Source organism: Hemiscyllium ocellatum, chromosome 45 (assembly GCF_020745735.1).
Source record: "Hemiscyllium ocellatum isolate sHemOce1 chromosome 45, sHemOce1.pat.X.cur, whole genome shotgun sequence".
NCBI lineage: Eukaryota > Metazoa > Chordata > Chondrichthyes > Orectolobiformes > Hemiscylliidae > Hemiscyllium > Hemiscyllium ocellatum.
In genome coordinates this window covers 7,887,865-7,915,117 of record NC_083445.1, presented here as the reverse complement: position 1 = coordinate 7,915,117, position 27,253 = coordinate 7,887,865, and the positions used below count along the sequence as shown (strand labels likewise).

Here is a 27,253-nt window from a genome sequence, read left to right as displayed (position 1 = left end):
CCCATCATCTTTATTCACTTTTAAGACACCTCTTAACCTTCATCATTGCAAGGAAAACAGACCCAATGCAACCTCGTGAATGAACCAAGTGACCTTCTTATATAACAATCTACGTTTTTCTCTGGTGATGACCGACCAAATACTGAACATGACATTACAATTTTGGCAAAGGTAGTTTAATAAATTCAACACTTCTAAAATATGAATGTACTATCATTATATAAAATAGAAATGCAATGAATACTGAACATGACATTACAATTTTGGCAAAGGTAGTTTAATAAATTCAACACTTCTAAAATATGAATGTACTATCATTATATAAAATAGAAATGCAAATTCATTTTGTTTCGCACTTTTTGATACATTTGAAAGTTTTTTTTGGGAAAAGAAAAACGTACACGTGGATAGCTCACACACTTAGACCTGAAAGACGACGGTCTTGCTCTTTCCCTCCGAGTAAGCAAATCATCAGTTTTAAAACAAAATAAAAACGCCGTCATTAGGGTGGTCAAGTCTTCAGACGTTTTTGGAGGGGTTGGAGAAATGTTCCTACAAGAGCTTTTTCCACCTTCCATCTCGCCTGGTCAGGAGAGGGAACAACATGGCTTCCGGCGCGTGGGGTGACCGTTAGGCCTCGAGCTCTCCATTCAAACCGGCTCCGGGTTCGGTTCCAGTAACGTCAACCCCCTCAAGCAGCAAGCTCAACCTTGTAAGTCTTTCTAACTTAGTCAGAAAGAAAAGACCAATTCTACTCCGATTTTGATTAAGTTGAGAGTGGGATTAATCCTTTATTTTTCCACTGCCCAGTGCACATATCATCATCTTCGATATTTGTCCTGGAGTCTCACTCTTCTATCCTGACGACTCTTTTATTTTAACCCCAACACCGTTTCGCTGAAAGACAAGGTAACATTGAAAGTGGAGTTGATTATATCTGATTGTATCAGCATCAAATTGGTGTGCCTCACCTTTCTTTTCATTGTAAAGAACTGATTGTACAATATTTTTGCATGTTACCACAACAAAATTTACTAAATACAGCACAAAAGATCAGAAAAACACTACACAACAAAAATATAGTGAAAAGCAAAACAAATGACCTCAAGGAAACATTTAACGATTGGATTGATGCTTTTTTTTTGTTCAAAGTACTTCATAGTTTGAGGAAAAATAGATTTTGTTCCAAGTGAAATCTTGTTTATTGATCTAATCCAAGGTGAATCCCACCACTCTTGACTGTCCAGTTACTGATGTTAATAATATTCAGTAAGGGCTCCAGTGATATGAAACTACTTTGGGAACTGACCCATAGGCATCTGTGCACAACAGGAATCATGTTGAGCTGTCATGTGCCCTAGCATAGCATCTAATGACAACAGGAGTTTAGCAAGACTTGCACTTGTGCCAATAAGTTTTTACTTTTTTTTGTGTGTGCATGATAAGTTCTTTTTAATTCCCAACTGATAACATAGCAGCAAGAAAAACAAGGCACTTGGGACCTGATTGAGCAGAGTGCCCAACAGGGCATCACCCTAACCAAAACAATTGAATTTTTGTTGAAATAACAATACAAGGACTTGAAAGGGAAACGTAAATTAGTGTGTGAATGCAATGCAGAATCAAAGATAAATAAAGAAAAAAGGAAGAATTAAGAAAAGTTTAGTTTTAACATTCTTCAGCAAAGGAGAATCCACATTTGTAACAATTGATTTTCAGTGCCATAGATGTTGACAAGCAATAATTAACACTTAACACATAGTTAAAATGGTACTTTGACTGGATTGAACTGACTTATGTTTTCTGCCGTGAATTAGTTAGTGTCTGCTTTGAGTACAGTAACAGCACTATTCAATGCATTCATAACTCTGGCATCAACTTTTGGATAAGCCTTATTTAAACATCAAAATGAACAGAAATGTCAATGCACAGAAAAAGGAAGCTCCTATTCAATGATGATAGTTTGAATCTAAAGGGGGCTCGCACTCTGTGACTTGCATTGGGCTTGACCACAAATTGGTTTAATTTCTTTGAGAAATGACAGTCCAATGCATTTATAGCTCTAGCATGCTTCAGGAATTTTGGATTACTCACAAGGCTCTGAGCCAATATGTTTAAGCGATTCAAAAACAGAAATTGCTGTAAAAAGCTCAGCAAACCTGGCAGCATCTGTGGAGAGAAATCAGAGTTAATGTTTCAGGTTGAGTGATCCTTCCTCAGAACTGATGGTAGAGAGAACCATCAGTTTAGAGGAAGGGTCATTCAACCCAAAACATTAACTCTGATTTCTCTCCACATTAGGGCGGCACAGTGGTTAGCACTGCTGCCTCATAGCGCCAGAGACCTGGGTTCAATTCCTGACTCAGGTGACTGGCTGTGTGGAGTTTGCACATTCTCCCCGTGTCTGTGTGGGTTTCCTCCGGGTGCTCCGGTTTCCTCCCATGGTCCAAAGATGTGCAGGTCAGGTGAATTGGCCATGCTAAATTGCCCGTAGTGTTGGTTAAAGGGGTAAATGTAGGGGAATGAGTGGGTTGCGCTTCGGCGGGTCGGTGTGGACTTGTTGGGCTGAAGGGCCTGTTTCCACACTAAGTATCTAATCTAATCTAACATTTGCAGGTGCTGCCAGATCTGCTGAGCTTTAGCAGCAATTTCTGTTTTGATTCTGATTTACAACATCCACATTTCTTTTGGTTTTATTTACCTTTTTAAAAGAATCTTAATTTGATCTTTTTGCAGGTGTTTGGTAGTAGATATACTGTAATAGCATCAAGATGTCTCAGTCCTTGTCAAAAATATCTATGTGAAAGTTAGACTTCAATACTCCTTACTGCGCAGGGAAAGTTCACTATTTATAATATTACATAAAGTGTAGCTTCAAAGTCAGATTACCCACACAAAAACAGCCAGCTAAAAATGTATCTAAAGTTAACTCAGTCATGAACTCCTCTTAGAAAACTTTGAAGTAAAATAATAAATATGTATGCCCTTTTTATGTAGAAACCTGAATCTAAAGCAGAAGAAACAAAACTGTTTATTGTCCAGAAGATACATGTCAGATCAGAAATGGCAGTAGTATAGTGAAGGTGAATTAGCAGAATGATACCCAATAAGAAATTAGGTAGACCAACACCATGATAACATTTGTAAACAGAATATCAATTACAACATCACCCTATAGTTACGACTGGGAACTAAATCAACTCTATTGCAATTCACTGCAAGGCTGCAGTTCAGTACACCAATGATGTGTGTTGTAAACAATTGGGAACATCTGCGCAGCACATCAGGGTGCTGAAATCTCTTAGGTTAATAAGTATCCATCACTTCCATTAGATCATGACAAATACTTATTAGTAAACCTTCCAAGCTTTGGGAGTATTTGTTGTAAGCAATGCTATGAATGCAATGGGAGAATTCGATCTGGGCAAGGTAGTCTTGGTGAGGTATCAATCTACAAAAGACCAGGCCTTCCAATAGAAAAGGTTGAAAATTGAACAGAACCATTTCATCTCAAATAAGAAGTGAGGAGATTGACACAGTAGGCTCTGCATTAATCACAATGTTATCCCTTGAAATAAAAGCAGAACTTTCTTATAAATACAGTAACTACATTATCACTGACAATATAGTTGTGAAAAGAGTAACTGTTATTAATCCATTATCAAACATGCTCCATCTGTTATTATTTTACACTGTTTTTAAAAAAAAGATACTTTCTTTTTAGATGGTCTAACTCAAATAATAAAAAGCTGAATATGGAGTCACATGTCCAAAGTATTTTTTTCTGTATAAAATTCTTAATGGTTGGGATCAATGCCGTCATAACTGTAAGTACTATCAATTATCTGTACTAATATATTGTAAATTATCTTTACATTAAAGTACCTTCCTGCTGTGAGTTAAGAAGCTGTCATTTCGTTTTGGCCCCTCGATCAGCTCATGTTAGGTTATTGAGGTTCCTCTATTAATTCCATTCATTCCTGCCCAGAATGTGCTACATTTTATGGCAGAGGATCACAATCTTTATGTTTATGTGACTTAGGACCTATCTGATTGTTTTCCATTCTATCAATTAGGCAAAAGTATTCCTTGCATCTTAGAAATTTTTCCCTGTTGTTCTTTCACCAGTGAGTCAGGTACCAGCCAAATGGAGGATGTTACGGATATTGTATATGTAGAAGACTCTGTTAGTTATAGGATTTTACTTCAATAAATTCCCCACAAAATCTGTGTTGTGTTGAAGGGAAGTTATGTGTGATGGTTTGAAAAGGGAGACCTTTATTTAATGCTTGTATTCCCAACTTCGAGGCCACTCTCCAACTCATGCGTTAACTCATGGGATTCCACCTGAAGTTTTCCCAATATCACCCATGCTCTCATTGAATGGCAGAGCAGACTAAATGAGCTCCATCTGTTCTTAGATTCGATTAGATTACTTACAGTGTGGAAACAGGCCCATCGGCCCAACAAGTTCATACCAAACCGCCGAAACACAACCCACCCACACCCCTACATTAACCCCTTATCTAACACTACAAGCAATTTAGCATGGCCAATTTACCTGACCCATACATCTTTGGACTGTGGGAGGAAACCGGAGCACCCGGAGGAAACCCACGCAGACACGGGGAGAACATGCAAACTCCACACAGTCAGTTGCCTGAGGCGGGAATTGAACCCGGATCTCTGGCGCTGTGAGGCAGCAGTGCTAACCACTGTGCCACCGATCAAATAGTCTTATATCTGATATTTGTTGATTTCTGACTTGAAGGAAGGCTAGATGTAGAAAATGTTTATGCAACATTTTATGCATTATTTGGTTGAGGGAATAAGAACTTAATTTCAAATGATAGGTGATTAATGATTATTAAAAAGTTACTGACAATATTGCTATCTGCATGTTATTGAGATTTATGCAGAAATTCTTCAAATTTTAACATGATTAATGATCGAATCTTTCATCTTGAAATCTTTGTAATTTCAAGAACTTATCTTGAACAATTCCACATGGCTTATTAAATGTATAATATAATTTTAGCTTAAAAAGGCATTGTCATTATACCTATTTAAGTGAAACAAATGAGATTTGAAGTGAAATTTAAATTTACTGCACTCACAACTAGTAAGAAAGGGTGTGAAAAGTCTGGCTAATCATAATGCTGAAGCAAGTCAGACTCTTTTGATGGACTGGGATGAACATGTCCTTTCATCAGTGGCTTGGAAGATGGACACTTTTAGCCCAGTTCTTTGTGGTTACTGATCTGTAGTGTATACCTCTATCTTTAATCTGGCACAGAACTAGCAGACTGACTCAGAAAGACCACAGGAAAGCTGGTATAAGGAACACAACATCACATTGGTGTAGCCGCCTAGCTGCTTTGAGGTTTGGGCTTTTGGCAACTGTTTGGTTTGATTATGAGAGCTTCACACTTCCTTAGTTTCCACTATGCAGAACACAGAGGCACTCAATGTCAGTGCTGAGTCTGTGAAACAAATCAATCTTCCATTCTCCAGAAGCTTAACAAACACCAAAAACTGTCTTCTCAGTGAAGATTGTTACCAAGAAGACATTGCTTCACTAGACTATGATGTACTGTACTGCAATATTGAAATATTCTTTTCTAGGTTGCTGGTTTTGTGCTGCTTGGATTCGGTGTGTGGGTAAAGGTTCATGGCGATTCCATCCTGCAAATCCTGGGATCACATGCAGGACATTTTCTGAACGTTGGCTATTTTTGTATTGCTGCAGGGTGCTGCCTTGCATTGCTAGGGTTGGTTGGCTGTTATGGTGTTATCAAAGAGAGCAAGTTACTTTTGATGCTGGTAGGTTTATGAAATTGCTCTGAGCATAGATGTCTAAAGAATATTTGAAACTGTTTTACAGGATGATATTTAATGCCAATTAATGACATGAGTGTCCCCTGTTAGCTGAAGAACCAGTCAAGCAGCCTCATGTAATCTCCTTTTAGAAAGGCTGGGCAAATTAATTGCTTCTCATGCAATTAGTGTTGAGCCTATGGCACACACACACACACAATGGTTGAGTGAGGGCAGGATAGCAGTTATGGCTTGGGATACACCAACATGATAGCAAGGGAGATCACCTCAAAGGAGAGAGGCTGACTTCCAGCCAAGGCCCCTTGCTTTTCCCAATGTGAGTTCCTTGATCAGTCATAGAGTTCCTCCCTCCTCCCCATCCAAGGCCCAAATACACCTTCTAGGTGAAGCAGCAATATACCTGTACTTCAGTCAATTGAATCTACTGTATTCACTGCTCACAATGTTGTCTCCTCTGCACTTGTGAGATGAAATGCAGAGTGAGTGACCACTTTACAGAACACCAATGTTCTGTCCACAAAAATGACCATGAGCTTTCTGTGTCCTGTCACTTCAACACACCACTGTGTTCTCTGACCAACATCTCTGTCTGAAGTTTGCTGCAGTTCTCCAGCAAAGCTTAGAGCAAGTTGGAAGAACATAATTTCATTTTCTGCTCAAGGACTCTGCAGCCTTTGGCACTCAATATTGATTTTAGTAACTTTCGGGCCTGAACACCTACTTCCATGTTATTTCCCAACTGCATCCTTATACAGTTCACCAGACCTTGGGTCATCACATGGACTGCTTCCACAAACAGCCTGTTGTCAACCATTAATGGTTCCTGATAGCAGCTCCCATCACCCATTCCTTTGTCTGCCCAACTATTGTTCTGTCTCTCTGAGCTCCATCTCCACCTATTGGTTACACTTCCCCTTCCCTGCCCACACCCCAGTTTCAGTACATATACCAACCTTTTCCTTGCTACCATCAGTTCTGAAGAAGGGTCACTGGACCCAAAACGGTAACTCTGCATTCCTCCACAGGTGCTGCTCCAGACCTCTGAATTTTTCAGCAATTTTTTGTTTTGGTTTCTGATTTACAACTTCCACAGTACTTTGAGTTTTTTAAAAATCTATCCTGACAGAGTTTGCTTTTCAGGCTTACTGCCTGCAACTTATCAGCTTACAGCTGGTTGAATATCAACAGCAATGGGATGAGGCTCTTAATTGGGTATTAAGTGCCTCAATGGTCTTCAGGGCAGGAAGGCTTTCCATGAGTCATCCAGCCCCAGACTTAATTGGGACAGAGTCAGGAAGGCAGCTGGATCCCCTCCTCACACTCTCCACCCAAAAATGTGCCCACTTCCCCTCAAAATCCACCTTGGGGAAGGGCAATAAATTTTGGCCTTTTCCGTGCCATTTTAAAGGCATGTGATCTGATACAATATAGTCGTCAGGAGACCAAGTTATATTATAAGCTCTTTAAGCATTGTATGACACATCTGCACACCGCTGAGATGTGGGTGTATGTCTCTTAAAAAAAACACCTTGCAAAACTGTAAGTTTGGTGTAAACAATTAAACTTAACTGTGAACTGATGATTATTTCAATTTTTTACGTCAAAATCATCCCCTTTGTATTTAATGCAGCAATAAGCACTGTATCTTGTTATACATGCTGCCTGGTTTACTGCAAAGTATCAACACCATACTCTAGAACCCCTCACAAATTGCTTGAAGTTAGAAAGCAACCTTAATTTAAAACAAATTCTTTGAATATTGTACCCGCTGTCCTCTTCAACCGATTTAGGAGACTTGTCTTGCCTTCTGCCATGGAGCTATTTTCTGAGGTGGCCTTTCCACCTCAGTTTTGCAGATTTTACAGGGAACATGCGGAGAAAAAGGGAAACTCTCACTCCACTGAGATTGAGATGCTTTGGATGACACCATGCTGCCCTAGTGATGTGCTCTTTGTTGACTGTCTCTGAATAATTAACATCCCCTGGCAGTGGCAATAGACCCACCATACTTTCTATCCTCCTACTCTCAATTAAAATACTGTGGATGCATTTGATTACAAAAAAAAAGTCAGACTTTCTAGATGTAGAAAGTGGATTCTATATGCATCAATGGTGATGCAATGTGTTTTGGTCTCCTTGCTCCATGCAACTCCTGTGACTTCCTGCTGAGGAGGAGTTATTTGTGTCACAGGGCAATTTTGGTCATTACAGTAGGGGACTGTGAAATTTAAACCTTGTGGGAATTTATCTATAACCTTATGAACCTGGAAAAACATGCTGTGCATGCTGCTTCTTCCCCTGAGACTACCATTCCCCTATAACAATTAACAGCATTTCAGCTGTGTTTTAGTGGATACCAATTTGAATATCTTATGATTACTAAGTGTTTATTATTGCCGATTATCTCACCCAGGTTGAAAAAAAGTCCACAATGTTATCTCTGCCTTGGTATTGTTGAATGAAGTAATGACATTTCCCTCTTTCCCATTGCATGTTTAACAGTATAAAATTACACAATTAAATCTGCATTTGAAGTATAATTTGTGAAAAACATTTAAATTGTTTAATGCTTAAGTGTGGTGAAATTGCATTTCAAAATTAATATTTTTCTTTTTAACTTGCAGTTCTTCTTAATCATGGCAACGATTTTTATTGGAGAAATATCTTGTGCAATTGTCATTTTGGTCTTTCAAACAATTGTAAATATCACTACTTTAGTCTTAGTCCTAGTAATGCGGATCCTGTCTGTATTAAACACTTGATAGTTCTATGTCCTAAAAATGGCTACTAAGGTACTTCTTTCCAGCCCTTTGAGCTTTGCTACTCCATTACAAACCCTAAGTACCATCAGAATTTTCTCACTAAGATATCATCATTGACCATTTCCCTTATTCTCTGCATTGAATTACACCTCAGTGATCACTTTGCCTCAGTGATTTCAATCTTCAATTTCAATTCGTCACCATGCTTTTTCTCCTGAGCTCACCCCATCCTATCTGGCCTAATTCCCCCTCTGTATAATCTCTACCTTAAGTTTGTAGCCATCCCTTTGACCTTGACATCTCAAGCACACCAAACACTGGAGGTATAAATGTTTTCATCGGTGTACTGATCTGATAGTCTAGAGCAACATGCAAGTGTACTGCTCACAATGATGCATGCATTTTCCTTTAGCACTGTTCACTCTCCACAGGTTATCCCCAGCTTTCATTTCTCTTCAAAACCTGAAATGTTTCTTCATTGCAGGTATGCTTTAAGAAAGATTATTCCAGACTCTTCAACCAGGGTTTTCACCTTGACCCCAAGCTGTAACAATAGCTAAAGTCTAACTGTCCCGGTCTCAGAATCATTAACCATTGTTTCCTTTACCAAGATTCTTCTTGTGCAGTCAACTTCAAAGCAAATGTTTTGCTTCATTCTGCAAAACATGGCTGTTGCATTATCTTCAATGTTTACTTTCCTTGTTTTCTCACATGTAACTTCTGCTGCAACTCATGGATCAATCCCTGACTTTCTCTACATTTCCCCCACACCCTTGCCAATATATTCAGGAGCTTGGGTCAATTTCCATGTACGTGCTGCTATCACACAGTTCTTCCTGCTTGCCAACTCCAATCTTTTAAAAACTGTCGGTATGCTTTCCAACCTCCTCCTATCATCAACACTTGGAGCAGCTAATATTTCTTCTCGCTTAATTTTGGTCAAACTAAAACTATCATTTTGGCCTGGGAGCAATACCTCGGTTTCCCCACCTGCTATCTCAGCCTCAATAAACTGTCCAAACCCCAAAGTCTGTCTCGTTGTACTTTCATGCATCCATGATATTAGCTGCCTACGTCCCTCTCTTACATATTCCTTTCTGAAACCTTAATCCATGCTCCATCATTTAAAGATTCAACTCTGCTATCCTGTTTCAGTTGTTCACACGTTATGCTTATTCTATCCCTCTGTCTTTCCTTTTTACTCCACGTATTCAATATCTGTTATTTTGTTCTGCTGATGGGGTGTCTTCCTGCAAGTGGAAGGGCTATGGAAATGTAAGTCACTGTTCACAACAAGTTTGTGCATTTTTAAAACCTAAATTATTATTGTTATTTTTATTTCTGCTTTTCTCACGCTGTACCCAGCATATTGGAACATTTGGACTGTATTAGTCCAACTGCCTGGAATATATTTCTGTGGAGATGATAACCATTTGCACAAGGAATTTGTTCAGGTTATGTTATGGGCTATTAAAGAGTGGCTGTTTCACCAGACCAGTAATCTAGAGGGCCTACATTCATCGTTACGTTCAAATGCCATAGTCACAATTTAACAATTTTAACTTAGTATTTAAAACCTGGAAATACAAAACAAAATGATAATATCAATAACATAAAAACCCAACTGGTTTACTCATGTCCCTTTTGACTTGGAAATCTGCCATTCTTATCTTGTCTGGCCTTTATCCAGTCACCCATTAGTCCAGCTGGCCCTTACCTGCCCTCTGAAGTGATCTAGCATCCACTCAGTTTTGTTGGACCAACTGAGGATGGGCATTAAATGCTGATTTTGCCAGCAATACCAATGATTTAAAAGTGGCTCATGAAAAGGAGGAGTGAGTGGATAAGCAGAAAGGTGCAGTTACTGAAAGTTAATATTGGTATTCTTTATAGGTTGCAACTGTATTTGAAGAAGAAGCACTTTACTTATTAAAAAACAACTACACTGGATATGGTGAAAAAAACTTTGCAAGTTATGGATGGGATTCTGTTATGGCAGCTGTAAGTTAAATCCGTTTGCAATGTGCATTACTAATGTTTCTGTAAAACTCCATTGGCATGTTGACTCTGAGGCAGGGGTTCACTAAACAACAGCAAGGAGAAAAGCTAGTTTAAAAAAGAAGGTGGTTGAGGGAGCTGCCAAATGGCTGAGCAGTTTTATCCCAGAGCTGCTAAGCTATGCGCACCATGAAGACTTCAAATCGATCTCTGGTTTGTTTTGTTAGCTTTTCTTAATCAACCTATATGCATTCATAGAATTTGAATGACCAGAAAGGTTTCTAATGTATTTGACATCCTGTGTACTTTTTTTTAATACAGTAGGTTTGATTGGTGGCTGGTGCTGCCTAAGGATCTTTGGTGAATTTCTGCAATACATCTCGTACATAGTACACACTGCTGCTACTGAGCACCAGTGATGGAGGGATTGAATGTTAGTAGATGTGGTGCCAATCAAGCGGGTTGCTTTGTCCTGAATGGTATCAAGCTTCTTGAGTGTTGTCGGAGCTGCAACCACCCAAGTATTCCATCACACTTCTGACTTGTGTCTTGTAGAAGATGGATAGACATTGAGGTGTTAGGAGGCGAGTTACCCGCCGCAGTATCCCTCGTCTCTGGCCTGCTCTTGTAGCCACTGTTTTTATGTGGTCAGTCCAGTTGAGGTTTTGGTCAATGGTAACCCCAAGGATGTTAACAGTGGGGGATTCAGTGATGGTAATACCCTGATTGTTAAGGGACAGCGATTAGACTGTCTCTTATTGGTGATGGTCATCGTCTGGCATTTGTGTGGCACGAATGTTAATCGTCGCTTGTTGGCCCAAGCCTGCTATTGCCCAGGTCTTTTTGCATTTGAATACTGCTTCAGTACCTGAGGAGTCATGAATGGTGCTGAACACTGTGCAATCATCGGCGAACATCCCCACTTCTGACCTTATGATAAAGGGAATGTCTATATTCTTCTGTTTTCTAGCGTCTACAAGATCATATGGTGGTACGTAGTGTATTAGTAAGACAGAGTTTTGCGAGAAGGATTTCCTGACTGTTAAGATTCAATACGTTCAGTGTAGAATTTGGGTAGACAAAAAAATCATTTTGATGCATAGGAATATGAGGCCCAACTAGATAAGTGACATTTTACACAAGATATAAATGAACCTTTAAAAAGATGAAAAGTGTGCAGTACTTCAGAATTAGGGCTTACTGAGGAAATTATATTATTCATTCTAAAACTACTTTAAGTAACTTAACTCAATAGAATTGAATGATTTTCCAGGCACAGGTAATTTGTTACAAAGTTGAAAATTTTCCCTCAAAAGGATTTATTTTCTTTTTAGACTTTTAGCTACAATAGCACAAAAGTACTTCAGAGAGGCTAAAGAAACATTTAACACTTTCGGCTGCTCCGGAATTTGTCAAAGTCGATGGAAATGTGCAAGTTAGTGAAAGATCAAGTTCAAATATTAACTTTGCTTCTGTCTCCACAGATGCTTTCTAATCTTCTGGGTTTCTTCAGCATATGTAGTATTTTGGTTTTGTAGATAAACAACTTGTTTGGAAAATAACATCCCGAGATGTCAATGGAATACTTGTTGTATGATGGAAAATTACATTTTTGTACTAAAAGTGTTATTCAAAGATTTTGATGGAGGCGTATTGTAGAATCAACTTTATTTTGCATTAATCACCAGCATTCTACTCAGAGAGCTGCTGACATACAGTGACAGAGAATGGAGTGCAAACTCAACACTGTTGTCACCAATGTGAAAAGCATGAATATCCTCTCCACACAGGAACAAAGTAAAGTGGAGTCATTGAAACTAACCTGATTCTACGCAAGATCTGAACATTGAGACAATTATTTCAAAATCACATATAACAATAATCCCTGGTACAAAGGCAAAATACTATGGATGCTGGAAAGCTGAAACATAGACAGAAAATCTTGGAAATACTCGACAGGTAGTTCTGATGAAAAGTCGACAACCTGAAACACAGATGTCACCTGCAATTCCTGTTACTATTAATGGTACACGTTTAGATTTTAAGAAACCGTGTACAAACCCCCAGCAATCCCCTGACTAAAGGAATGCTTAGAAAGGGATGGAGCAAAAAGTCACAACACAAACAACAAAAGTCAAAAGAGATTCCTTTGTATTTATCAACTATCTTTTTCATTAGCTTCTGTTTAGATGGTATTTACAATATGTTAGAATGTTTTCTGAAGGAATATTCTTTTTGCTATTTCAGTTTCAATGCTGTGGGTTAAACAATTACACAGATTTTATACAATCATCCTATCACAAACTAAAAGGACGCCTATACCCTAAGAGTTGTTGTCATGACCCTAGTTCTCCTCACTGTGATGGTTTTGACACATCAGATGCAACTATCTATCCAAAGGTAGGGGATTTTCATAATAAAGATTGGAATTGATATTCAGCTTTAGTTTGCACATTTTATGGTGAAAAACGGTTACCAATTTCATCCTTTTTGTTTAAGGGCTGTTTCAATGCTGTAATCACAATGATCAAAAAGAACAGTGCTGTTATTAGTGGTGTTGCTGTTGGAATTGCTATAATAGAGGTAAGGTCAAACAATTACAATCAAACATTTGTAGTGAACTTTACTCCAATTGTCAGTGATCATCAGTCATTGGCAGGTTGAAACTTCTCCTCCCAATGTGTTCGGGTTAACCCTAATTCCCAGCAGCACTGATTGGATTTCTGTGGCGGAAGTGGGTAAGAACTGAGAGGTGCAGTCTAACATTCAGCAACAATGAGAGATGAGTACCATTTGCAGTGACACAGGCCCTCAGACTCTCAGAAGCTGTTGTGATGTGAACACTGGCAGGGCAATCACTGGAAAGATGAAAGTTCTTTGGCAACATTGTCAAGCGCATGAAGTCTGAAGGGTGGGAGCACAATGCAATTGGTAACAAATCCACCACCTCATAAACAGCTGTTCAGTACTCAGCTGGAAAGGAAACAATGTTCCAGCAAAGCTGAGATTTTGCTGGAAGCATGGCACACCTTTCCACTGCCCAGGGCCAGAGTGTCCCTGGTGAGTGGGCACTGGAAACCCCCATCATGGGTGCACTACCTCTGCTACTATTCCACATGTCTAAGATACCATGTTTTGAAAATGCTTGACTGAGACATGAGTGATGCCATAGAGTCATAGAGATGTACAGCATGGAAACAAATCTTTTGGCCAAGCTCATCCATACCGACCATATCCTAAATAAATCCAGTCTCATTTGTCAGCATTTGGCCCATATCCCTCTAAGCCCTTCCTATTCATATGCCCATCCAGATGCCTTTTAAATGTTGTAATTGTACCAACCTCCACCACTTCCTCAAGCAGTTCATTCCATACATGCACCACCCTCTTCTTGAAAACATTGCCCATAAGGTCCCTTTTAAATCTTTCCCCTGTTACATTAAACCTATGCCCTCTAATTTTGGATTCTCTCACCCTGGGGAAAAGACCTTGTCTATTTACCTATCCATGCCCTTCATGATTTTATAAACCTCTATAGGGTCACCCCTCAGCCTCCAACACTCCCGGGGAAATAGCCCCAGCCTATTCAGCCTCTCCCTATAACTCAAACCCTTCAACCCTGGCAACATTCTTGGAAATCATTTATGAACCCTTTCCAGTTTCACAACGTTCCTATAATAGGGAGACCAGAATTACATGTGATATTCCAAAATTGGCATAACCAATGTCCTGTACTGCCACAACATGACATCCCAACACCTATACTCAATGCACTGACCAATATAGACAAGCATACCAAACGCCGCCTTCACTATCCTATCTACCTGCGATTCCACTTTCAAGGAACTATGAACCTGCACTTCAAGGTCTCTTTGTTCAGCAATACTCCCCAGGACCTTACTCTTAAGTGTATAAGTCCTGCCCTGATTTGCCTTTCCAAAATGCAGCACCTTGCATTTATATAAATTAAACTCCATTGGTTATTCCTCACCCCATTGGCCCATCTGATCAAGATCCCATTGTACTCTAAGATATCCTCCTTCGCTGTTCACTACACCTCCAATTTTGGTGTTATCTGCAAACTTACTAACTATACCTCCTATATTCACATTCAAATCATTTATATAAATGATGAAAAGCAGTGGACCCAGCACTGATCCGTATGGCACACTGCTGGTTACAAGCCTCCAGTTTGAAAAGCAACCCTCCACCAACACCCTGTCTTCTACCTTTGAGCCAGTTCTGTATCCAGATGGCTAGTTCTCCCTGTATTCCATGTGATCTAACCTTGCTAACCAGTCTACTATGAGGAACCTTGTCACATGCCTTACTGAAGTCCATATAGATCACGTCCACAGCTCTGTCCTCATCAATCCTCATTGTTACTTCTTTAAAAACTCAATCAAGTTAGTAAGACACAATTTCCCATGTACACAGCCATGTTGACTATCCCTTATCAGTCCTTGCCTTTCCAAATACATGTAAATCCTGTCCCCTCAGCATTCCCTCCAATAACTTGCCTGCAATTGATCTCAGACTCACTGGTCTATAGTTCCTTAGCTGTTCATTACCACCATTTTTGCACCACGTTTGCCAACCTCCAGTCTTCCGGCACCTCACCTGTGACTATCGATGATGCAAATATCCCAGCAAGAGGCCCAGCAATCACTTCTCTAGCTTCCCACAGAGTTCTGAGGTACACCAGATCAGCTCTTGGGGATTTATCACCTTTATGTGTTTTAACTCGATGTAATGGAATATCTGACTGATAATGAAACTGAGAAAGGGCCATATGACATTTTATTATGTCACGCTCAATGCTTTAGCAAGATGACACTGTGGGGTAAATCAGAAAGGAAAAAGCACACCGGGCATGAGAAGGGCCTAAATTTGAAACAGTTGTTCTTTAGTAGTTGCTATTAATTGGTGACAATTGACAGATGAGTTTGAAAATATAGTGGAAACATAGTCTTTGAATATTATTAAGGTAGAAGTGAATAGATTCTTCTTAAGCATGGAAGTATCAGATGGGCCAATGGGCTGAGAAGTGGCAGATGGAGTTTAATTTAGATAAATGCAAGGTGCTGTATTTTGGGAAAGTAAATCTAAGCCAGACTTATACACTTAATGGCAAGGTCCTCGGGAGTGTTGCTGAACAAAGAGACCTTGGAGTGCAGGTTCATAGTTCCTTCAAAGCAGGTAGATAGGATAGTGAAGAAGGCGTTTGGTATGCCTTCCTTTATTGGTCAGAGTGTTGAGTACAGGAATTGGGGGGTCATGTTGTGGCTGTACAGGACAGAGGTTGGGCCACTGTTGGGATATTGCTTGCAGTTCTGGTCTCCTTCCTATTGGAAAGATGTTGTGAAACTTGAAAGGGTTCAGAAAAGATTTACAAGTATGTTGCCAGGGCTATCGGAAGAGGTTGAACAGGTTGGGGGCTGTTTTCCTAGACCGTCAGAGGCTGAAGGGTGACCTTATAGAGGTTTACAAAATCATGAGGGACATGGATAGGTTAAATAGGCAAAGTCTTTTCTCTGGCATGGAGGAGTCCAGAACTAGAGGGTAGGTTTAGGGTGAGAGGGGAAAGATATAAAAGAGACCTAAGGGGCAACTTTTTCATGCAGAGGGTGGTACGTGTATAGAATGAGCTGCCAGGGGAAGTGGTGGAGGCTGGTACAATTGCAACATTTAAAGGGCATGTGGATGAGTATATGAATAGGAAGGGTTTGGAGGGATATGGGCTGGGTGCTGGCAGATGGGACTAGATTGGGTTGGGACGTGGTCAGCATGGACGAGTTGGGTGGAAGGGTCTGTTTCCATGATTTTATTGGCTGGCAGAGCAGACATGAGGGGCTCAATGGCCTACTGTGCTCCTTGTTCGTATGTGAAACATGAAAAGTTAAAAACATCGCCTTGAGAATCTGAAGTTAAAAAAGAATATGCCACTGAGTAAAAGTCTGCACCCAGAATTTTAACCTGTCACTCTCACTTCACGTGTTAATAAATAGTGGAAATAAACTGCAGGCCCATCATTTGTATTTTGTTCTAACATTGATTTGCTTTTTGTAATGTTGATTTCCACTTGCACTGAAATTCTTAACAAATTTTTTTTATTTTCTTTGTCAAGATGTTAGCTATGGTCATTTCACTGACATTATTCATCAACCTTTTCCGGATCACATAGTTTGGACTCAGAAATCTTGGGCTTCTATTGGACTCTGTTTGATCTATTAAGTATGTATGTAAATAAAAGATTGAAGGAAATGGATGAATAGGAACAGTTGCATGAAAATATCCTGAAAGGATTCCAATGCCATCATAATCCATTCAAGCATCAGGCTAACTGTTTAATAGGAATTCAATACTGTCATAATCCACTCCAGCAGCAGACTAATTGTTTAATGCAACCCATTTTCACTGTAACTCAATCTCTACCACCCATTCTTTTATTTTTTTAATATGTAAATACTTGCCTTTGTGACATTAATGTGTTATTCATGATCTCATTGAGGAAGTAATTTGTGGCATCAGTACTGTGCGATTAGGAGAATTCATTCTGTCGTAGCTTTGTTGGAAGCAACACTGTTTTATTGAGTAGATTTATCTATCTACATGCCTTGCCACATGCTCCTCATTGGCCACATGCATTGGCTAGGGATCATCATAATTTCTAGGAGTATATCAGTGTGATGATCCAGACTGTAGCCTGCTTTTCATACAAAGTGCCGTCTACTAAATAGTTGGCGGCTATGAACTAAACAAAAATAATTCTTAGGTGCTGTTTCTGCCCACAGGTAGCGTCAATGCAAAAAATTGTAATAACTCAGTTGGAACAACTGTAATGTTCTCAGTTCTTTCCAACCACAATTCTCTTAGCTTGCCTGTGTGAGTTAATGTATTCAAATTCAGAATGTATTTATGGTTTATGCAGAAGATGTATTGGATTGTTGCTGTCAAAACCTCAAATATGAACATTTCTGACTGAGTGACAAACATTGTTATGGCTGGGGCATCCATTTAATATTGTTTGATTAGGGATGGTAAGGGTTGTAATGTTATAATATGATCAGGAGATTCTAATCATATCACGAACCACATGACTTTTGACTAACTTTTTGTCATCATAAGTCTATGAGGAAATTATTGTCTTCTACCATCTATTTTCTTTATTTTAAAAGTAAATATGTATTCTATCCTTTTAACAAAATACTATCATTTTGATTTAATATAGTAAGTATTTTCTAATAAAATGTGAATGTTTGATTTCAGTCTTAAAAAAAAATTGTTATTTTACTTGAATAATTTATATTTCTATTAACTTTGGCACAATAGTAAGTTGTCAGCTCACAGTTGCAAACTTTCTTTAACTTTCACAAAGTCCAATTTCTGGAATTGTGAATGAAGTAGTCTTTTGATTTTTACATTTATTTTATTTCTCGTTCAAGGTATTGAACCTGGAAAAATAATTAAATATTCAAAATTGTGACATATTCAGTCACACGTGGGATTTGAGAAAAAATTAGAATTTAGCAAGAGTACATATATGCAATTTTCCTTCAGTTACTTAGAGTGTGATACAAAATTGCTTTTCAGAATGAAATCCTTCTTGAAAGGTGGAACATTCTTCAGAATTAACTACATTAGATATTTATCATTGGCCTTGATTTCAAACTCAGCACAGATAAGAGGCAGATCCTCTATCTCATAACAACTGTGGAATTTCATTATATGTTGAAATGGATAGAAATTCACAAAAAATGGGGATAATTCTCTATTACAGTCTGCAGTTGTGATTATGGAACCTGCAGTCACTGTAAGATAACTAAGTGCAAAACCAGGAAAAGATTTATTCTTCTGCATCAGCTTTCTTCCTTACTATTACAGAACAAATTGCCAGTGGAATCTTAATCATCAGAATAACAGTAAATGCTGGTTTCATTCTGTGAATGAACAGTAAAGAATCCCTCATGAATATTCATAGTGCAAACCCAGAGTCAGTTAGGGACCATTCTGACTCAGGAGTGAAGCAATGTGGGATGGTATAGCAATTTGACAGCACATGAAATGCAAATCCAGTGTGGTACTGAAATAGGTTTATAAAATACTCTAAGGTTCTGAGGTTACTTTAAAAACAATGAGAATACAGTTTTAAAGTTTAGAGAATATCTTTCTCACTTTCTTTATATTTACATTCTAACTGTTGGAAGAGAGATTTTTGTTTTGTCCAAACATGTACCTCCTAAACAATTCAATCCTCAGCTGTTTCAAAACCAAGCACTACAAACAGATAACTCTTTGACTCGTTGCCTGAATCAGTTCCTATTTCCACTGACATTGTTGATGTCAAGACAAACCTCATGTAATCTTTCTGTCCTGAGTCATGAATGTCTACACAAACTGGTATCAAGCATTCTATATAATCTTCACAAGATCTGTCAAGATATGCTCTGAAGCGATGGAGTTGGAACTGACCTATAATTGGCCCGTACAAACCATTCTCTCTGGACAGACATCTAGTAAGTTTTCTTGTATGACTCAGGGGTTAGGAGAAAGAGATGGTATCCACTTAGTGACACCATCAATAGGCTCTAACTTTTTACTAGGCGTGAATGCTTCCTGTTCCAACATCAAAACTATAGTAGGGTCCAAAAACTCTCAGAATGTTCAACTTTCTGCTGAGAGAAGTAGTACTGAAATCACAATTTGTTCCACTTTGGCTGAGCACATAATTCCAGATGATTGCTGCCCTGTAAAGATCAAAGGATTTTAATTCAGATAATTTAAATACAGCCAATAGAGATCGGGGGTAACTTTCAAACTTGTCTCAGAAGGGTCACACAACCTGAAATGTGAACTCTGATTTCTGTCCACCAGATGCTGTCAGATGTGCTGAGTTTTTCCAGCAATTTCAGTTTTTGTTTCTAATTTACAACATCTGCAGTTCTTTCAGCAGAAGTAATAACCCTTTCACAATTACTGGAAGTGGACTAAATGAAGTTCAGACATTGGAGGGAGAATCCTTGTGATAAACTGCATTGTGACCCATAATAAGACTTCACACTCACAATCAATACCAGTGCGAATGGATTCTTGCTGCACCCTGCTGGCAGATTTGAGGACTGCAAAGCCTCTTACATTGATGTCCAGTGAACTATTACCTTTAGATACTGATGCTTTAACCAAGGTAAAGTTCAGGAGGAGTCCTGCCTTTTGTTCACTGCAATTTTGAAGATACAGTCAAGGACACCCTGGAGAAAAATAAAACATTTACCCCTTTTATTCCTGGTATTTCAATGGTCCTTCCATTGTTCTGTTAGAACATAGAGTCATACAGCATAGAGACCGATCCATGCCGACCAGGTTAACTAAACTGAATTAGTCTCATTGCCTGCATTTGGCCCATTTCCCTTGAAACCTTTCCTATCCATGTACCCGTCCAAACAGCTTTTAAATGTCGTATTTGTACCTGCCTCACCCATTTCCTCTGGCAGCTTGTTCCATATATGCACCACCCTCTGTGTGAAAAAGTTGTCCCTTAGATCCCTTTTAAATTCTTCCCCCCTCACCTTAAAAATGTGCCCTCTAATTTTGGACTCAGCTACCCTGGAGAAAAGATGTTGGCTATTCACCTTACCCATGTCCCTCATGATTTTATAACCTCTGTAAGGTCACCCCTCAGCCTCCTACACTCCAGGAAAAAAAGGTCCCAGCCTATTCTATAATTCAAACCCTCCAGTCTTCGTAACATTCTTGTAAATTGTTTTCACCCTTTCCAGTTTAATAACATACTTCCTGTAGCAACCAGAATGGTACACAGTACTCCAAATGTGTGTTTACCAATATCTTATACAGCCATAACAGGATGCCCCAACTCCTGTACTCAGTGCTCTGACCAATGAGGCAAGCATGCTAAACATCATCTTCACCATCCTGCCTACATATGATGTTACTTTCAAGGAACTATGTACCTGCATCCCTACATCTCTCTGTTTGACAACACTCTACAGGGCCCTATCATTAACTGTGTAAGTCTTGCCCTGGTTTGGCTCACTAAAATCCAATACTTTGCATTTATCTAAATTAAACTCCATCTGCTATTTGTCAGCCCAAAGGTCCAATTCATCAAGATCCTATTGCACTGTTAGATAACCTTCTTCACTCTCCACTATACTACCAATTTTGGTGTCATCCGTAAACTTCCTATATTCTCATCCAAGTTGTTTACATAAATGATGAACAACAGTGGACCCAGCACCAATCTTTGTAGGACACTATTGGTCACATGTCTCCAGTCTGAAAAGCAACCCTCTACCACCACCCCCTGTCTCCTACCTTCAAGTCAAATTTGTATCCAGTTGGCTACTCTCCCTGTATCCCAGTCTATTGTGTGGAACATTGTCGAAGGCCTTGGTAAAATCCAGCGAGACAATTTCTACCATTCTGCCTTCAACTGTCTCCTTGGTCATCTCTTCAAAAAATTCAATCAAGATTGTGAGATACAATTTCCTATGCACAAAGCCATGCCGACATTGGGGGAAATTCCTCCCCAACTGATCTATATTTTAAGATCTTTTCTAAATGAACTGTCTCAGAGATGCTCTCACATACCTTTGGGGCAAGTAGGACTTTGAACCCAGCCTCCTGATTCAGAGCAACCTACTGCACCACCAGAACCTGTTCCTTATATTTGCTAACCAAATTTATACACACCTCTGCAGAAGGTGGGACTCGAATCTTGGTCTCCCAGCTCAGAGGTAGAGACACTACCACTTCACCACAAAACAATACCATTTTCTATGACTTCTGTAGTACTGGGTTGAGTAAAGCTAACATTAAAAGAGGGTGCTCGTTTTGCAGAGTGTGCTCCCTCTCTGAGTGAACACGGTGTACACCAAAGGGCTGCGTTGAAAGGAGTGGATGAACCATTCGAGTTGGCCCAGTGTAATGGCGCACTCACCTTTCCAGGTTTGTAATTAAGAGGTAGAATGCTGCTCAACATTCTCTGCCTAGTAACTGGATGCTGAGGTCAATCATAGACACCTTCAGACATTACCAGGACAAGGATTTAAACTGAGATCTTCTTATTTTGTTTGACTCCATGCTGCACAAGTTAACCAGATGGAACTGGGAACTTTCTTCCAAGTTTCAGCCAAGTTTTAACCAATACATTCCCAAGCACCACAATTACACAGAAAATACTCATTTTCAAATAAAAAAAGTATTTTCCCAATTTAAAAACAAGATGGGTATACAATGGCCTTCAATCAAAAGCAATGTTGAGTCAGTTATAACTCCTAATAAGTCTTGTTACACATTGGATAGTGACCCAGCCTTTGAGTCAAACACTCCAGGTTCAAGTCCTACACAACAAAACAGCCATGGAAGGTGCATTTGTAATGTGGGCAAACAGATCGCTCTTCTATTTATGGGCAATTGGCACCAAGGCAGTGCAGGAGTTATCCAGAGGTCCAGGCTAGTGCTGTAGAGACATGAGTTCAGTTCTACCATGGCAGATAATGGAATTATAAAACAATAATTAAAAAGGTACTGCAGTGATAACCATGAAATAATTGAAAATGCGTCTGAATTAGCATTCTTAATACATCATGTAGACAGTATACATTGATGCTACTGAGGATGGGTGATGGAGGGAGTGGATGCTTGAGTAGTGCCGTCCTTACTTGGTCTAATCTATATGTGTCTCCAGACCTGTAGTAATTTAGCTGCCCTTTGAAAGGATCACGGAAGTTGCTCAGTTGCTCAAATAAAGGAATGAAACCAGAGGGACCATCAAGCATCCACCTGGAAATGACATCAGCATGCAAAGCCCCAAAAACTCTTCCTTACTAATGTCTTGTGCCTAAATTGTCTCATGGATGAGGCAAACAACAGCCGGATAATAGACATACTTGCCATCGTATCTCACCGTGTTCCACAGGCACCACCCTCACCATCTTTGAGCCATTTAGAGGACAGACCTACCAGAGGTGGTAATGCAGTGGTACACAATTAGGAGGGAGTTGCCCTGGGAGTCCTCAGTATTGATTTGGGGCCCTTGTAGTCTCTTGGCATCAGGGTGAACATGGACAAGAAAACCGCTTGGTGAACACAACCTACTGCACCCACCCTTTAACTGTTGAATCAATGCACCACCATGTTGAATGCCCATTAGAAGATGCATTGAGGGTGGCAAAGGAACAGAATGTATCCCACTGAAGCACTTACATGATCATCATTGAATGGCTCATAGGCAGCACAACTACAGAACTGGGAGAGTCTGAAAGCTCGTAACTGTTAGACTGGGTCTGTGGCAGGTGGTGAGGGAACCAACAAGAGGGAAAAAAAATACACTCGAGTTCATCATCACCAAACTATCCTGCCCCAGTGGCTTCTGTCCATGTGGCACCGTGGGCTGTCAGCAGCAGCAGTAGATTTTCTTTTGCTCATCTGTCGGATGTGGGTGTCCCTGCCTGGGCCAGCATTTATTGCCTGTCTCTAGTTGCCCTTGAGAAGGTGGTGGTGAGCTGCCTTCTTGATCTGCTGCAGTCCACCTGCTGTGGGTTGACCCACAGTTTGACCCATTCGGGAGGGAATTCCAGGATTTTCACCCAGCGACACTAAAGGAACGGCAATATATTTCCAAGTCTGGATGGTGAGTTGAGGGCAACTTGAAAGGTGGTGGAGTTCCCACATACCTGCTGCCCATGTCCTTCGAGATGGATGTGGTCATGAGTTCGGAAGATGCTATCCGAAGATCTTTGGTGCATTTTTGCAGTGAATCTTGTAGATAGGATACATTGTTGCTACTGAACATGGGTGGTGGAGGGAGTGGATGTAATGCCAATAAATTGTATTCAAACACAATCTATAACGTCATAGCCCAACAGATTTCCCCAACTCTAACATTTTTCGGTTAAGAGTGCAGGAGATCATGGCCAGAGCATTATCATGAATACCTAAAAATGAGATATCTGCCTGGTTATGCTACAAAACAGGTTTATTCATGTGCCAAACAATGGAACTGCAAGTAATAGATAAGAGGTGGGCGGCATGGTGGCACAGTGGTTAGCACTGTTGCCTCACAGCGCCTGAGACCTGGGTTCAATTCCCGACTCAGGCGACTGACTGTGTGGAGTTTGCACGTTCTCCCCGTGGCTGCGTGGGTTTCCTCCGGGTGCTCCAGTTTCCTCCCACAGTCCAAAGATGTGCGGGTCAGGTGTATTGGCCATGCTAAATTGTCCATAGTGTTAGGTAAGAGGTAAATGTAGGGGTATGGGTGGGATGCGCTTCGGCGGGTCGGTGTGGACTTGTTGGGCCGAAGGGTCTGTTTCCACACTGTAAGTAATCTAATCTCAAGCTCACCAATCAGATTTAAGTTCTCGATAGCTTATCACCACTACCTCAGGTGCAGTTAAAGATGAGCAGTAATTGTTATCCTAGCCAGTGATGCTCCACATTCAAAAATAAATCTTTAAAGTTTCAAGGAGCCACCAGATATGTTCCTTGCAGGAGGAAGTGGGATTTGGAGAGGTTGAGCGAGTGGGCAAATGGCAGCAATGATAGGAAGGCTGAATGGCTGTAAATGGAGAGGGGGAAAGTGCACTGAGACCAGGGGGTCCTCGTGCTCCAGTCCCTGAAAGCAAGCACTCAATTGCTATGTTGCCCTTCATAGCGAGAGGGTTCGAGTTCAGGAGCAGAGATGTCTTGCTACAATTATATAGGACTTTGGTGAGGCCACACCTAGAATATTGTGTGCATTTTTGGTCTCCTTATCTGAGGAAGGATGTTTTTGCTTTAGCGTGAGAGTAGCAAAGGTTTACCAAATTGATTGCTGGGGTGGCAGAACTTACATATGAAGAGAGGTTGAGTCAGTAAGGATTGTCTTCACTGGAGTTTAGAAGAATGAGGGGGGGGGTCCCTCACAGAAATGTATAAAATTCTAACAGGACAAGATAGGGTCGATGCAGGAAAATGGTCCCAATGGTGGGGAAGCCCAGGGGTCATAGTTTAAGGATAAGGGGTAAACCTTTTAGGACTAAGATGAGGAGAAATTTCTTCACCGAGAGAATGGAGAGCCTGTGGAATTCACTCCCACAGAAAGTGGTTGAAGCCAAAACATTATGTGTTTTCAAGAAGGAGGTAGATAAAGCTTTTGCTGCGAAAGGAACAAGGGATTTGGAGTGGTGGTGGTGGGGGGGTGGTTTGTTGGGGGGGCATAGGCAGAGGGGCGCAGGATTAAGGCATTGAGCCTAATGATCATTGAATGGTGTAGCAGCCTCAATGGGTCGACTGGCCTACTCCTACTCCTATATTCCATGTTGCTATGGGACGTTATAGTTTCTGGGAATAGCCTCCCTGTGTGTGAAGCAGTAATGCACATTTCAGCAATTTTAAGAATTCTGATATATCAACAAAAAAGATGCTTAAGCCAATGCTTTGGGTTACCTGCAGAGGTATATAAAGTTACTGTTTCAGGTTAATGACCCTTTTTCAGAGACTGTCATTTCTCACTGTGCTACCTGCTGAATGTGGGATGGGAGCTGTTTTCTTATTATGGGATGTTTTAGCAAATGAAATGCTTCAAAAAAAGACAACTGATGTATTTACAAGGAAATGAAATGGGTGCATTTTTTCATTTGTTTTTATGCAGACAATTCATAAGATCAGAAGAAGTGACTGACTCATCCCCTCAATCCCACTCTGCCATTCAAAAAAGGTAATGGCTGATCTGATCAGGGCATTGTTACTACAATCTTCCCTGTCCCCATAAAATTGAATTCCCTGATCAATGAGAAATACGTCTTACTCAATATATTCACTGACTCAGCCTCCACTGTTCTCTAGAGAACAGAATTCCAAATGCCCCTCTCAGCTCTGTCTTCAATGGGACACCACTTATTCTGAAACAGAACCTCTGGGTTCTGGATATCCCATGACGAGAAATAGCTTCTGAACATCTACCATGTCAAGTTCCCTTACATTGTAATCCCAATGCCCTATACAGTTGTTGCAGGACTTCACTACTATATTCTATCTCCTAAGCAATTAAGGCAAATCTTTACCAACTATTTCCTTTACAAACTAATTTCTGAACCTGCTAATTGTGATTCATGTACAAGGACACCCAGATCCCTCTGCACTGCAGCATTCTGCAGTCTCTCTCCATTTAAATAATATTCTACCTTTCTACTCTTCGTACCAAAGTACACATAGTCATAGTGTCATATAGCACAGAAACACCCTTTGGGTCAACAGTTCATGCCAAACATATTTTCCCATATTAGTCTCCACTGTTTAGATACTTTGCGCCTCATTTGACTTACCTTTTTCATGTTAAAAAAGGTATTTAGAAGAAAATGAAAAGGCTACATTCTTTCTAACCATTTCATTAAATTCAATGCAGCACGTTGCAAAGACACCCTCTTTTCTCCAAAAGGAGGACTGTGCACATTTACATATATCTAACAAGTAGCAATGTCCTTCTAGGGTTGAGAGAGATTCTTCAGTGTGAGTTGACTCCAATGGTATGCCTTGATTAAAAAAAAACGCCACAAACCTGACTGCCCCGGCTGACCCATTGGCTCAGTCTGCTCCTGCCCCACTGAACTCATCTCTGCATACCTCGAAATGGTCCTGTCCCCCTTAATCCAAGAACTCCCCAACTATGTTCGGGACACCACCCACGCCCTCCATCTCCTCCATGATATTCGCTTCCCCAATCCCCAACGCTTTATCTTCACCATGGACATCCAGTCCCTGTACACCTCCATCCCCCATCAAAGTTCTCCGCTTCTTCCTTTCCCACCGTACCAACCAGTACCCTTCCACAGACACCCTCCTTTGGCTGACTGAACTGGTCCTCACTCTAAACAACTTCTTTTTCCAATCCTCCCACTTCCTCCAAACCAAAGGAGTAGCCATGGGCACCCGCATGGGACCCAGCTATGCCTGCCTCTTCGTAGGATATGTGGAACAGTCCACCTTCTGCAGCTACACTGGCACCACCCCCCACCTTTTCCTCCACTACATCGATGACCGTATCGGCGCTGCCTCGAGCTCCCACGAGGAGGTTGAACAGTTCATCCATTTTACTAACACCTTCCACCTCAACCTCAAATTTCCCTGGACTGTCTCAGACTCCTCCCTCCCCTTCCTAGACCTCTCCATTTCTAACGCGGGCGACCGAATCAACATGGATATTTACTATAAACCGACCGACTCCCACAGCTACCTAGACTACACCTCCTCCCACCCTGCCCCCTGTAAAAATGCCATCCCATATTCCCAATTCCTTCATCTCCACCGCATCTGCTCCCAGGAGGACCAGTTCCAATACCAAACAACCCAGATGGCCTCCTTCTTCAAAGACCGCAATTTCCCCCCAGACGTGGTCAACGATGCTCTCCACCACATTTTCTCCACTTCCTGCTCCTCCGCCCTGGAGCCCCGCCCCTCCAATCGCCACCAGGACAGAACCCCACTGGTCCTCATCTACCACCCCACCAACCTCCATATACATCGTATCATCTGTTGTCATTTCCACCACCCCCAAATGGACCCCACCACCAGGGCTATATTTCCCTCCCCTCCCCTATCAGCATTCCAAAAAGACCACTCCCTTTGTGACTCCCTCATCAGCTCCACAGCCCCAACCA

At 40.6% G+C, this 27,253-nt stretch overlaps 1 protein-coding gene across 1 annotated transcript in view; it reads left to right on the top strand.

Moving 5' to 3' along the window:
* The window catches only part of LOC132835857 (tetraspanin-1-like), a 74,044-nt gene extending 57,262 nt beyond the window's left edge, over positions 1-16,782 (top strand). Inside the window, exons 8-10 of the mRNA XM_060854952.1 lie at positions 12,846-12,998; positions 13,098-13,181; positions 16,726-16,782. Of these exons, the coding sequence (XP_060710935.1) occupies positions 12,846-12,998; positions 13,098-13,181; positions 16,726-16,782 (294 nt within the window). The remainder of the gene's footprint in view (positions 1-12,845; positions 12,999-13,097; positions 13,182-16,725) is intronic.
* The last annotated feature ends 10,471 nt before the right edge of the window (positions 16,783-27,253 follow it).